Below are 13,788 nucleotides of genomic sequence, written 5' to 3'. Positions count from 1 at the left end.
GTTGGGGTGGAGTCAGCTCTTAGGGTTCCTAGCAATAGTTTCACCCCCTCAGTTGTGGGTATTAAAATGTGTGTTTTGTCTCTAACTGTTCACATTCTAGTAGGTGGTTTTTTGTCCTGTCCTACTGCCACCTAATGATGTAGCAAGAAGTGACTTGAATAGCAAGCCAGAGGTTGCCAGTTTGAATCCCCGCTGGTGTTTCCTAGACTATGGGAAACACTATCAGGCAGCAATGATATAGGAAGATGCTGACAGGCATCTCATACTGTGCAGGCAATGGCAGTGGTAAACTTCTCCTGTATTCTACCAAAGACAACCACAGGGCTCTGTGGTCACCAGCAGTTGACACCGACTCGACGGTACACTTTACGGCTGTCTAGGCATTTCACTCTTTATATAGTGACGCTCTTCGCTTCAGTCCCAGACCCTCCAGTGGCAGGGAGCTAGTCATGCAAAAAATCCAGTCCTGTCTTGAGCATGCTCACTGTACAACCCATCAATGAGGAGCTCCAGACACAGGGAAAAAGAACCCTTCATGGTAAGACCAATGTTCCTTTTCTTGTAATTCTGCCACTTAGTATTGCAAGAAGACTATAACAAAATCAAAGAATGTGGACCAAAAAAGTAAATGCCTAAGCGCTAGAATAAGTTATAATAGTGTTGAAACAGAAAAACCTTAGAAGCACAGTAGGCATCCCTGGCAGAAGGAGAAGGAAGGGGTGTGAGGGCTGACGTCAATACAGCATTACAATATTTTCTAAAATATAGCATTGTACTAAAAATAAGCATATGGAGGTTCCTTTTTGCTGTCAATTCTGCTTATATACAAACTCAGTTTTGTAGCACTAGTAGCTCAGGCTGTCTTAACTTCTTCCCACACCTTGCTTGAATGTATATACCAGTCTCTGCTGTTTCCTTTCCTTTTTTAATGATGTCCTGTCTTTATTTATCCCTTCTACAATGCACTTTCTCTGGCTTTCTTCTGTCTCCAGAGACCTCTTCCTGCTTTCCCTTTATGGTCATGGCTTGTAACAGCTTCTTCCTGCTTGGGAAAAAAAGGAAGAAACACTTCAAAAAATCACTTTCTGGCTCTTAGGAATTGGGAAATATTTGTCCAGCCCTGCAAATTATAAGAGAGAACACATTTTGCAGTGGGGCTGGGGGAGAAAAGAAAAATTGAGTCAGAAGTTAAAGAAACTTTCATAATGGATGTTAATTATGTATTTTGGGTGGGGTTTTTTTTGGGCAGAAACTGATAGCCATATTGATTAAATTATTAACTCGGGTAATTTTACAGCTCATGATTTAAATACTCGGATTGCAGTAACAATTTTTTTAACAGGATCTCTGGTTCATAGCTGGTTTGCAGTCACACAAATACAAAGTTGAACCATGAGGTCGTTGCATCTGACTATGAGAGCTGATTTAATGCCTGGATTACCAGGAATTAAAATACTGCAGCCCTGAAAAGAACAACTTTGTGCTATGTAGTAAAATACAAACAAAGCACTGCATTTTACTGTTAGTATGTCTGGTGCTTTTATAAATTTGTTGAATGCTACAGATTTACATGGAAATATATTCCTTTTATTTGAATGGGATTTGCTTCTATGGAAGTGTGATTTGTATTGCAGTCTTACAGCCTAACAACTTACTCGCACACACATGTGATGAAATACCAGTGGTGTTTGGGAGGAAATAATTTAGAACAGATACATGGAGTAAAGGGAGAGTTCTTATCCTTTTCCTTGTTCTGAAATTGCCATTTCCCCAAATTGTTTCCCCCCTGCGAGTTTCCAAAGATGTTTGCCCTTGGATACATGCTGTTGAACCTTGCATGAAAAAGTATCTTAGGGAGGAGAAAGATCAATTTTGGAGTAAAGAAATGGTAAAGACTCTCTTCCTCCATGCCCTCCCCTGCCCCCCTATTCTGTTCTAAGCTGTCATTCCCTGAAGCAGCTTAGCATATAATGTGTAATTAGGCCTTAGTGAACTTAGTTTAGTAGGACTTGACTTTCCATCATTTTAACAAAATAGAATTTAATGTCTGAAACTTAAACATAGGTTCATATGGAGGCACAGTCATCCCTCACCAACCATGGGTTTCCCAATCACAGTTTTAAGTTTTCACGCCTGGGAAATTGTAGAAGGTCTCTCCAACTGCAACCTGAGTATCTGTGGTTTGGTGATACTTTTTGACAATTTGGGGGGTTTTGTGATTTGGAGGGGACTTGGGGTGGTTTGGGAGGTTGGGGTGATTTTTGGTGTTCTTACGTGGTAATTTGGGGGGGATTCCCCTAACCCCCTGTTTGCCATTGATTTCAATGGCTTGCCAACTGCGAATTCGCCAACCATGAGGTTTTCCTGGAATGGAACTTTTGCGGTTGTTGAGAGATAACTGTACTTCCATTCATAATCTTTCTGAACGATACCATAAGTATACTGTTTGTGCAATATGCTAGTGGAGATCTAGTGCTAGCTGTGCTATATTCTGTCCTCCTAGAAAGGAGGCATAGCATAGGCTAGTGGTCTTCACTAGGGATGTGCGCGGAACCACGGAGGCGTAGTCTGGCACTGGGGGGAGTGTGGCTTTAAGGGCTGGGGGTAGTACTTACCCCTCCCACCGCTCTTCCCCCCCCCCCATGATGGGCGCACGTGTGGCACCAGCTTTTACTGCTTCTGAACTCGGGGAGACAACGACGGGGGCAGGGGCGGCAGGGAGGAACTCTGCTGCCCCAAAAACTTTGCAGCGAAGTCCAGAGCCGGAGGGGGAAGAGTGGGGGGTGTGTTAAGTACTACCCCCCGCCTTTAAAGCCACCCCCCCCGCTGGACCGGCCGAATTCCGGACCGGTACGGAGGCCTCTTGTATGTTCCCTGACCGGTCCGTGCAAACCTCTAGTCTTAACCACTTTGTAAAAAAATGAAAGACGTGATCAGTAGAGAAGGCTACTCCCAAATATTAGATTACATTGCTCTTTACTTTGCCTGAAAAGCCAGATAAGTTCTTCTCTGTTGTGTCCACGTCAATAAGTTTGTTTTTCAGAATTCACATTATGGCACTGGGCAGGAGATGCTGGTGCCAGAGCAGAGAGTGTTCCTGGTCACCAGTGATGAGACAGTGCTTGCCTTTGTCACTTAAGCAACCATACAGCAGGTGTTGTGATAGATGAACTAAATGGAGGAGGAAATATTGTGTGCCTGAGTACTAAGGGAGAAATAGCTCCATCACAGAGGTATTATTGGAAGTGTCTTCATCCCATTATGTCTAGATTTTCTACAGCAGATTAGTACCAACTGAATGATTATCCACTGTGCTGAAAATGATAGGAGATTCTGTAGCAAATAGAAGGCTAGGAATTCTGGGATACATTGGGGTGGTTCAGATGGCCTGCTGCAGGTATGGATGGTGCAAACCATCAGTTCCAACGAGCACACAGTCCCAGTGTGAGCTACAAGTAGAGCTCCTTCTATGATGTGAAAATAGGGAAATTTCAGGTTCCTGAGCAGCACTTTCCACCTGCCACCCAATATCTACCACCTGGCTTCAAATATTTTCCACCTGGAAATATTTTTCTCCTTCTCTTCAGCAAGGAGGAGAGGGAAATGGAGATTGGCCTGTGGATGTCATAATGGGGTTTTGTTCATTGGAGGGAATCCTGAGTCAGATGTTGCCTGTTTCTGCTCTAATCCATTGACACAATGCTGCTTTGTGAAATAATTCATGTGCTATTTCTCATAAAGTGCACTCCAGCATTAAGAAGTTAATGGTAATGATAAAATCACTGTTGGTTGTGCTGCCGAGTCGGTGTCGACTCCTGGCGACCACAGAGCCCTGTGGTTGTCTTTGGTACCCTAATCCAAAAAGTTGAAATTCTGTAAAAAAGGCAAAATCACACTTTGTTAATGTTGAATTATTTTCTTTTGTTATAGGAAAATTCACCTTGAACTGCATTCTAGCAATAACATACAGGTAAGTTCATGCAGTACAAAGGAAATAAGACACTGAACAGGGAAATTAATGTTAGATTAACATTTTTAATAACAAGACTGTGTTTTAATTAATGTCTGGTGAGGCAATACCTTAGGCACCAAATAAAGGAAGGGTTGTGATATGTTCTAGCTTCTCGTGTTTACATTTTCTGTGATCTAAATTTGGTTTTAGTCTTCATATATGATTTTGTATCTTATCTATCAGTGTTCTGGCTGTGGGATTGTCCCATCTATATATACTAGGAATGGAGACTAGACAAAGAAGTCCTGTTCTGTTGTGCCTTGGCAGGTCTTGATCTGGTGAGTTAATTTTCCTCTTATAAGAATATCCAAAACTTATTCTGATCCTCCACTTCAGAGAGTGAGATCATCACGTTTTCCTCATGTTTTTGCTGCTACTAGTGTGGCTCTGTTTAGAAGCAATAGAACAGAGCTCTGAGGGCTGATATATCACAATATCTGGCTGAAGTGGGAGTTGAGAGAGTCATGGTTCAGTTGTTCTTGGTCAAACTCACTAGGTAGCCTTAGGCAAGCTTCTGTTTCCTTGGTGCCTCATATGCAGTATGAGAGTATTACTGACTTACCTTTCAGGGTGCTGTAAGGATTACTAAGATAATACGTGTGAAGTGCTTGAACATTTGATATGACCTATATAAATTTTAAGGATTCATCATAATAGTAGTAGTGTCTTATGATGAGCTTAATATTTTGAAGTGTGGTTATCTGATATTGCAGAAAACTATCATTGCTGCTGAATCTTGGTACAGATTCTTGAGTACCAGTGAAAAGGTGAGGCCAAATCTCATTGAGCCAAGAAGGCATTTGATAAATGCCCATCCACAACAAGCCTTGGTCTCCAGAGACAGCTGTTCCTCCAGTTTACTTCGTAATGATGGGTTACTATGCATGCAGTTGACTGAAACTTTAATCTTTCGGACAGAAGCTTTTAAATTTGGAGGAGGATGGAGCCCATATGGTTCTTCTATTGTTTATGCCTGGTTTGGGGGTAAGACCAAGTTTTTGATCTTTACTAGTCCTGGGAATTTCATCAGTACACAAGTAAATGAGAGACTAGAAAACTTCCAATTCTACCAGGAAGCCATCTGATGTTCTGCCTCTTTGTTTTCAGGAATTCTACACAGTCTGAAGAAAACCTTGAGGTTAGCAAAGTTCAGGTATGTATGATCTTAACACCGTTTGGTTTTCCTGAACAAGTCAATTCCTAAATGTGGAAAATTCTTTCAGGTAAAGGTAAAGTGTGCCATCAAGTTGATTTTGACTCCTGGCACCCACAGAACCCTGCGGTTTTCTTTGGTAACCCATACCTCTTGGTTATTTCATTTCGGGTTTGGCCAGGCTTCAGGCTCACATGTTCCCTTCTACACTTCCTCTTTGACATTGCATCCAAACCATGGCTTGTGCTTGCCCTTCAAGCCAGAATTGCAAATTCTGGTTGTAAATTCTGCTTTGAGGGGCAAAGTGCAAGCTATAGTTTGCTGGTTTGAATGCAACATCAAACTTACTTGGCATGGAAGAGGAAGTAGGGATGTACAAAACATTTCGACTCAAACGGGCCGTTTCAAGTGTCTTGAGTTCAAAACAAAATGCACTTTATGTAAAGGGCCTTTTTTGAGCTTGGAACAAAACGAACCCATTTTGATTGAAACATTTCAATGTTTTGAGCACCATTTTAGAGGCCTGTCAATCAAACCATCTTGATTGGTTTTCTGACACTGGCTTCAGCTTGGCTTGCGATCTTATGGAGGTTTGGGGAAAAGGTTAAAAATTTGTTTAAAATTGCCTGCTTGCCCAATTATTTTGTGGATTGGGTGGTAGGTAGCACCCATCATGGGTGTCCCTAGGAACTACCCATGGGGAACAATAGAGTGTTTAGAGTTTCCCCATTGTTCCGTATGGCCAAAACACTTGAAACATTTTGAGGTTTGTTCTGTCGAAACCAGGTTGAGTGCTGTTTCAACGAAATATTTCAGCTGTCTGTGTTTTGTTTCGAGCTGACATTGTGCACATCCATAAGAGGAAGCATGGAGTCTGAACCTTGATCGTCTAATGCCAACCCATGGTTTGCATTAACATCTTCAGCTGGCCTAGTAAGTCTGTTTGGATAAAACAGTTTTTCCATCTTTCAAGGTATATAGTACATTTAACAAGGTATTGTGACATTCCTGATGAACCCCAGTCAAGTGGCCAGTGAGGCACCTCCCATCTGAGAGGCAGTGCACAGGCCATTTAATTTTTAAATGGAACTCATGGAGACCAGGTCTGTGAGTCCACCCGAGAAAGCAAGGCTTGGCCAGGAGCCAGGTCTACCAGCTCAAAGATGCTAGGTCTACCTGCTGTACACTGGCCATTTACTTCTTAAATGGCCATCTTGCCTAGTAGGCATTGCCTGGACCATTTAAAAATTAAATGGCCAGCCTGCAGTGGCTAGAACTGTCTTTCATGACCTGGTAGACCTTGCCTCTTGTGGACCCTTGTTTTCTCCGGCAGGCTGATAAACCTGGTCTCGGTTAGCTCCATTGAAAAATTAAATGGCCAGAACATTGAGTCTTGAATGAGAGGCAACTCACTGGCCTTTTAACTGGTGTCTGATAGGAATGTCCGGAAATAACAGATTTCTGAGTCAAAACAATCCGACAATTTGGGGGGTTATGTCAGCCTTCCTATCAATTCTTCTGTCGGGTGGGATCGGATCGGATCCAACATCTCTAGGTTTTATTTATTTATTAAATATTTATCAATTAATAAATATTTAAATAATATTTAAATATTATATATATATATATATATATATATATATATATATATATATATATATATATAAATAAATCTTTAGGTTGGGCAGACTTAGAATATAGTTTCAGGATTTCAACTTCTGGATAGCTTGTAAGATTTTAAGGGTTGGTTCCTGCTAGTTCTCACTCTTTAGTATCTGTATTGGCCCTTTCAGTGTACAGCAAGTCTCTGCCTATTATAGTTTGTTCTCAATAGTTCTAATTCACAAGATACTACCCCAAAAAATGATATTGTCCAGAATATGTGGTACATGTAGTTCTTAATGTTGTTGGGCTATGTTTAGTCTTTAGCAAGCAAATGAAAACAATGTACCTTTCATCAGATGGTCTTGGCATGTGTACATTAACCTGTATTAGGTGTTTTAACATGAAAGAATCCCCTCCAAATTTTCTTCATTTTTAATTAACAAGGTTGTTTGTTCTTGAAAGTTAACATTACCAGAATATTCATTAACTGGTCACTAGGGGGAGCTAATATACCATTTTGCAGTTGAAAAGATGCATCTTATTTTTTGTGTAATCAATTTGAAGCCAATTTATCACTTAAGTGTAAAAAACCCACAACCCCCCCCCCCATCATGTGTGTTGTATATATTAAAAAATCAGTCTCTAATCCCAGACAAGACTAACTAGTCCTATCGGCAATCTCCCCCCTACACCCCGCCCACCTGTGCCATCTGAAGGGTGGCACTCTCCGTACCTAGAGCCCAAATTTTGTGAGCAGGCTGCCAGTTGCTGCGTTATAGTTAGAGGGTTAGCATGCTATTTGCATTGAAGTGTTTAAGGTATTAATATATGTATAAACAGATTGAATTCTGATTAAACTGAAAGTAATCTAGCAGGCTGCCTCTCTCAGATGGCAGAATCAGCTCAGGAGGTGATATGTGAGATAGTATTTATTTTACGTTTTCATTTTATAGCAATAGCAATAGTACTTACATTTATATACCGCTTTATAGCCGGAGCTCTCTAAGCGGTTTACAATTATTTTAGCATATTGCCCCCAACATTCTGGGTACTCATAGATCTGTATAGATCTGTTTTGGTATCCTACTTGAACATTATCAGGGAAATCCCTAGATTTTCCATTGTAATCTTAATTGTTGGAACACATATACAAATAAGCACTTTTGATGAAGTATGTATGAGAAAATAAATATTTGAATCTGTATAAATAGTGGTGACATTAGTAACCTACTCAAGAACTTGGACAATTTGAATATTTTGAATGTAAAGGATCAGACCAAGTAAGAATACTTAATTCGCATGCTCACAGTTAATCACAGCGGGTGGCCAAAACATCTGCATTATTCAGAACTGGGGATTGATTCATTTGGGTATGATCAGGATAAATCTTGTAAGACAATGGTAACTGTTGCCCATATTTGCTGTGCTGAATTTAAACCTTAATAATACTGCTGTTCAAAAGTATACAAGGAAACCAATCCTAGTCTTTTTTCTGTTAGTGATAATATTTTGACATGGTGCAGTTACCTTCTTGCAATTGATCAGTTGCATGCAAATGTATGGAAGTATTTCTTAAATCACCATTGTCATGGTGGATTGATTTAAATCACCAAGAAAGAACCTCAGATTGAATCATTGATTTAAATTAGGTTTTTCACTGATACAGCTTCACATCTGTCTTAAACAGTGGTGTAAATATTAGCACTAAAACATGTTAATTACAACTGAATAAAACACTTTCAACTAGAGGTAATACTGGATGTAATTTGAAAAGATAATTTGATTTTTTACTAATTTAAGGAATCCTCTCTAATAAAACGCTTGGTGTCCGTCCGTGGACGGACACCAAGTGTGTGTCCGTGCCTCCCTGCCCTGTTCTGCGCCTGCGCTTCGCGCAGGCGCAGAACAGGGCAAGGGAGACACGCTTGCTGGTACCAGGGAAAAAGCAGGAAAACACCAACGAGGAAAACGAGCCAGAAACACGAGCACCGGGAAAACGAACACCAACGAGGCCACCGGGAAAACGAGGACCAACCAGCAGGACCTGAACGAGACAAACCCCGAAGCAAACTCCGGGGGCCGAGTGGAGGCTGTTCCGAAAAAGCCTGACAGGGAGAATGCTGCCGCCGCCGCCAAACTCCCACCCTCCCTCCCAACTTCCAAAACCACCTTACCCTGTCCCATGTAAGCTGGATGATGAAATACCGGCATTGAAGAGGAAGTGAGGAGCACGCAGGCAGAGCTCCTCTCTCTGCACAGACTCTGCCCGAACTGCCGCTTTGGGCGGAAAGGACCTTTCCGTCCAAGCGCCAGTTCAGGAAGAGGCATTGCAGAGAGAGAAGCACTGCTTGCAATCTTCTCTCTCCCTCTTCTATGCCAGTTTTCCTTCAGCCAGCTGAAAAGGGCCAGGGTGAGGTGGTCACTGAAGCTGGGAGGAAGGGTGGGAGTTTCGCTGCAACGGCGGGGGCAGCTTTAACCCTTTCAGGCTTTAACGGAACAGCCTCCGCTCGGCCCCCGGAGTATGGTCCCTGTCTCCCCGGTGCCGTCTCTGTCGCTCCTGCTCTCTTTCCCCCACCGCCTCGCCCCCCCGGATCAGAACCACAACAACATAAAAGTAACACTAAGCACTACAACAGCCACAAAAAGTAACACAAAGCACAACACACTACATTAATTAAAAAAATACAAAACTGAGGCAGTGGCCACAAGCGAGACCAGCACTCCCCCCCCCCAACAGCACAGCATAAAAACCCCCACCCACACACACACATACACACACACAATGCATGAAAAGAGGGAGAATAGTCTAGCACCCGTTATTCTAACGGGCTTAAAAACACTAGTAGTATATAATATCTAGGTTTTTTGTTTTTTTTAAAAAGCTGTAATAGAGATCTTTACTCATTATCTGTGTCAAGCTGCCTCACGTCTCCTTGTTGCACTGCTTACAGTTGACACATTTTCCTTTTTACTTAGGGAAGGCATTTCTTCAAAATATTCGCAGATAGGGTGTATCCTACACCCAAAAGCTATGACTGTTCTAGCCCTAATCAGACATGTCTGTCCATTTGTACATGGGTTTTGTGTGAATGGTTGGACCTGGATTCATTTTAAAGAGTAAAGGCCCCTCAAATGCATAGTACAAATAGGAAATGTACTGCTTTACCTAAATGTGTGAATAACTGTCCTGTATAGATACAGTCCTGTACAAGTGTACACTGCGTTCTTGTATGAATGTTGAACGTAGCATGAGAATAGCTAGTTTTTCTGTGGCAAAGTGTGGGGCAATATAGGACTTGTGTATTGAATAATGCCTTGCCTCTTGTCTTCCCACTGTTTTTTCTACTCCAGCTACTTTCCTATATTGTGTTTCTGTCTTAACTCTTTAGCCTTGGCCCAGCCCTACCTCAAAACAACTGCTCTACCATCCTGTCTCTTTGAACATGTGACTTTAATCTGTTTAGAAACAGAAATTGAGAGATTGAAACAGAGATTGCCAAATGCAAGAGCTGGTTGTTACTGAGCTCTGCTGGGCAGTCTAGAACCATTTTCATGAGATGTAACTGAAATGAATGCCCATGTTTGATTGATAGGTAACCCTATGTGTGTGATAGTCATTAATTCATTTTTAGGATATTGTGTTGGTATAGCATGCTTGTGATGAGATTTAATTTTAACCATATTTCTACATAAGAATTTGAAACTTAGTGTATTATATATATTTTAAAGCTGATTTAAATCTTGAAAATATGATTTTTTAAAGAACCTATTTTTATCCACCCTACCACTAATCGATTTAAGTATTTCAGAATGTGTAGTATTTTTATGAGAGCCATTGTGGCAAACATAAACCTTAGTTAAAGTATTATAGTTAAAGATTTAATAGAAACGATAATGATTAAGTTTGGCCATTACATGTTCGTTCATAAACTGAATGGCTTTTGGCTGACCACTGAGATCAGGTGTAAACGTCATCTGTATTATTATTATTATTATTATTATTATTTATTCAATTTCTATACCACCCTTCCAGAAATGGCTCAGGGTGGATTACACAAAGAAATAATAAATAAATAAGATGGATGTTACCTGCATTTATTATGTTACCTGTATTTATTGCACACTTTCCAGTAAAGATAAGGAAAGGTTAGAATGATGTGGTTATGGAGCACAGGTTGAAAATGAAACAACTCAAGGACAATATCTGGCATAAGACCAGGGCTGCACAACTCCACTCACCATTCTTGCCATGGTGAGTGTCCCATTATTGTCTGGCGAGGACAACAAAAGGAGCCCAAGCCTTTTTATTGCCACAGCGATGAATCTTTGGATGCATTTCTGAGCTTGCTGCCAGTAGAATACTGTGCTGCTCTTGTGTGACAACTTCTTGTTGCTATGCAGTGGTAGATATGTGCATGGAAAGGACATAGAATAGTGGGGAGGAACACAGCCCCCCGTGGCACTCCTTTCTGCGAAATTTGGGTTATTCTTGTCCAAATGGACTGTAGAGGCTGGGACAAATAGGATGCAGGTGCTCTGGCAAGCAGGGATCCCTGCTTGCAGGTTTGGGTAGGACTATATCTTGTAGTGGTCAGCATGTTACACCTGATAGTGCTACCCATAGGAGTCTGCCTGTTAGTGTTATTCTGAATTATATGTATGACATTTAAATGTCTTATTTTCAGTTTTTCACATATCGCATTTGTATATTTTATATACTCCTAAATATACTTTTCTAGTTTTATTTATTTAGAGATTGACATATTGCCTGGTCTGTTTTCTTTCTCTTCTAGAGCTGAACTTGCCACCATGGAAGAACATCAACATCTACACTGTGTCAACTGTGTTAGTCGGCGTTGTATGACTAGGCCAGAGGCCGGCATTTCCTGTGACTTGATTGGTTGCCCTATGGTTTGTGGAGTAGTGTTTCATTCATGCAAAGCTGAAGAGCATCGCCTTTTATGTCCTCTTGAAAGAGTGCCTTGTGTGAACAGTGGCTTTGGCTGTCCATTTACTATAGCCCGCAACAAAATGGCTGAGCATCTAGAAGTTTGTCCGGCAAGCGTGGTATGCTGCACTATGGAGTGGAATAGATGGCCAGTCAGTTATGCAGATCGGAAATCTTATGAAAATCTAAGTAAAGATGTAGATGAAGTTGAACAATTAGACATGGCTCTTGCCCTTCAAGACCAGAGAATGCTTCTGGAATCCCTCAAAGTAGCAACCATGACATCAAAAACAGCTGATCAGGAGTCAAAATGCAGAGAACAGACGTCTGTTGCAAGTGCTCCAGATGCTACTCTTTCAAATGGCTTGATGCCTGTAGATGAAGAATCTTATGGTGCCCTTTATCAAGCCACTGTGGAAACAACTAAGAGTTTAGCTACAGCACTAGATATCCTGAACACTGCTACTAGAGACATAAGCATGTTAAGTTCAAAACTTGGCATTTCGCTATGTGAAACAAGTGAAGATTTTCGGACAAAAGAGCAAAACTGCAGTAGAAATATGCAGCATAAAAAGAGTGAACAGGACTATCTTGACGAAGATAATATGGGAGCAGTTGGTGGCATTCACTTAGATGTTTTGAGTCAAAATATACAGTTGGAACAAAATGGCTCAAGTGACTTTTGTTATGATACCTTACAGCAGTACAATTCAAATAAGAGTTTTGATGCCTCTTTCTGTAATGGCTTTCATGTAGAAAATTCATGCACGGAAACACTGCAACAGAGTGAAGAACGAGATACATGTAAATCAGAAAAATCTAATGTAGCAAATGGTGCATGTGATGCATCTTCTTGTGATGACACATTGATTTCTTGTACCCCCATTTCTGTAGCAACACAACTTGGGGAAGAGATACCTCTTCACAGTTTGTCTAATGGCGCTATTAATCATATATTTCTGCCACGTGATTGTAATGAAGAAGAAATGTTACAAAGGCAAATAGAACAAGATATACTCAGACACATAGATTCTCATCGTGCATACAATTTCCGTGCAAAGTACTATTTCTCAGCATCAAAGGAAGACAAAGCAGTAGATACATCAGATTTGGAAGTAACGGAAGATCCCATGGGTCTACAGGGGATAGACTTAATCACAGCAGCTTTACTTTTTTGTCTAGGAGACTCTCCTGGTGGTAGGGGAATATCGGATAGTCATGTTGTTGATGGATACCGTATTGATTTTGGGACTCAGACGTTTTCTCTCCCATCTGCAATCCTGGCCACAAATACAATGGTAGGGGAAATTGCTTCAGCCTCTGCATGTGACCATGCCAATCCACAGCTTTCAAACCCAAGCCCTTTCCAGACTCTTGGGCTAGACTTGGTCTTGGAATGTGTGGCTAGATACCAAACAAAGCGTTCAATGTTTACATTTGTTTGTGGACAACTGTTTAGACGAAACGAATTTTCTTCACATTTTAAGAATGTACATGGCGATATTCATGCTGGCCTCAATGGATGGATGGAGCAGAGATGTCCTCTGGCTTATTATGGATGTACATACTCTCAACGCAGATTCTGTCCTTCCACACAAGGGGCAAAGATTATTCATGACCGGCATCTTCGGTCATTCGGGGTCCAGCCTTGTATATCTACTGTGCTGACAGAGCCTGATAAGAGATGCTGCTCAGGACTGCGTAGTGACCATCTCAGTAATCTTCCTTTTGAGGTTCTGCAACATATTGCAGGTTTTTTAGATGGCTTTAGTTTATGTCAGCTTTCACAAGTGTCACGATTAATGAGGGATGTATGTGGAAGCTTACTGCAGGCACGTGGAATGGTCATACTGCTGTGGGAGAAGAGAAAGTATCCAAATGGAACAACTTCGTGGCAAATAAAAGAAAAGGTCTGTATACTTCTTGTCTGCGTACATGGTGGTGTGGGAGCGTGTTCTCTGTCTAAGGGTTGAGGCCTCTTAACATTTTCTCTCTCCCCACTTCCCCTATGAAGAGGGACATGAGCATATGGAAGAATTTGGGTGGTAAAACTTAATTTTATTCTTTGTG

At 41.3% G+C, this 13,788-nt stretch overlaps 1 protein-coding gene across 9 annotated transcripts in view; it reads left to right on the top strand.

Moving 5' to 3' along the window:
* Positions 1 to 13,788, top strand: part of FBXO30 (F-box protein 30) — a 40,704-nt gene that overhangs the window by 14,635 nt on the left and 12,281 nt on the right. For 7 of the 9 annotated variants that reach the window (XM_053291041.1, XM_053290969.1, XM_053290957.1 and 4 more), the window contains 4 exons: positions 3,931 to 3,970; positions 4,196 to 4,290; positions 5,120 to 5,165; positions 11,564 to 13,628. In XM_053291041.1, coding sequence (XP_053147016.1) covers positions 11,580 to 13,628 — 2,049 coding nt within the window. In that variant the 5' untranslated portion in view covers positions 3,931 to 3,970; positions 4,196 to 4,290; positions 5,120 to 5,165; positions 11,564 to 11,579. Of the gene's footprint in view, positions 1 to 3,930; positions 3,971 to 4,195; positions 4,291 to 5,119; positions 5,166 to 5,951; positions 6,099 to 11,563; positions 13,629 to 13,788 lie in introns of all 9 variants that reach the window. The other 2 variants (XM_053291021.1, XM_053291010.1) reach the window with 2 other exon arrangements.

The sequence above is a fragment of the Hemicordylus capensis genome, chromosome 1, assembly GCF_027244095.1.
Source record: "Hemicordylus capensis ecotype Gifberg chromosome 1, rHemCap1.1.pri, whole genome shotgun sequence".
NCBI lineage: Eukaryota > Metazoa > Chordata > Lepidosauria > Squamata > Cordylidae > Hemicordylus > Hemicordylus capensis.
This window is presented reverse-complemented; position numbering and strand designations above follow the sequence as displayed.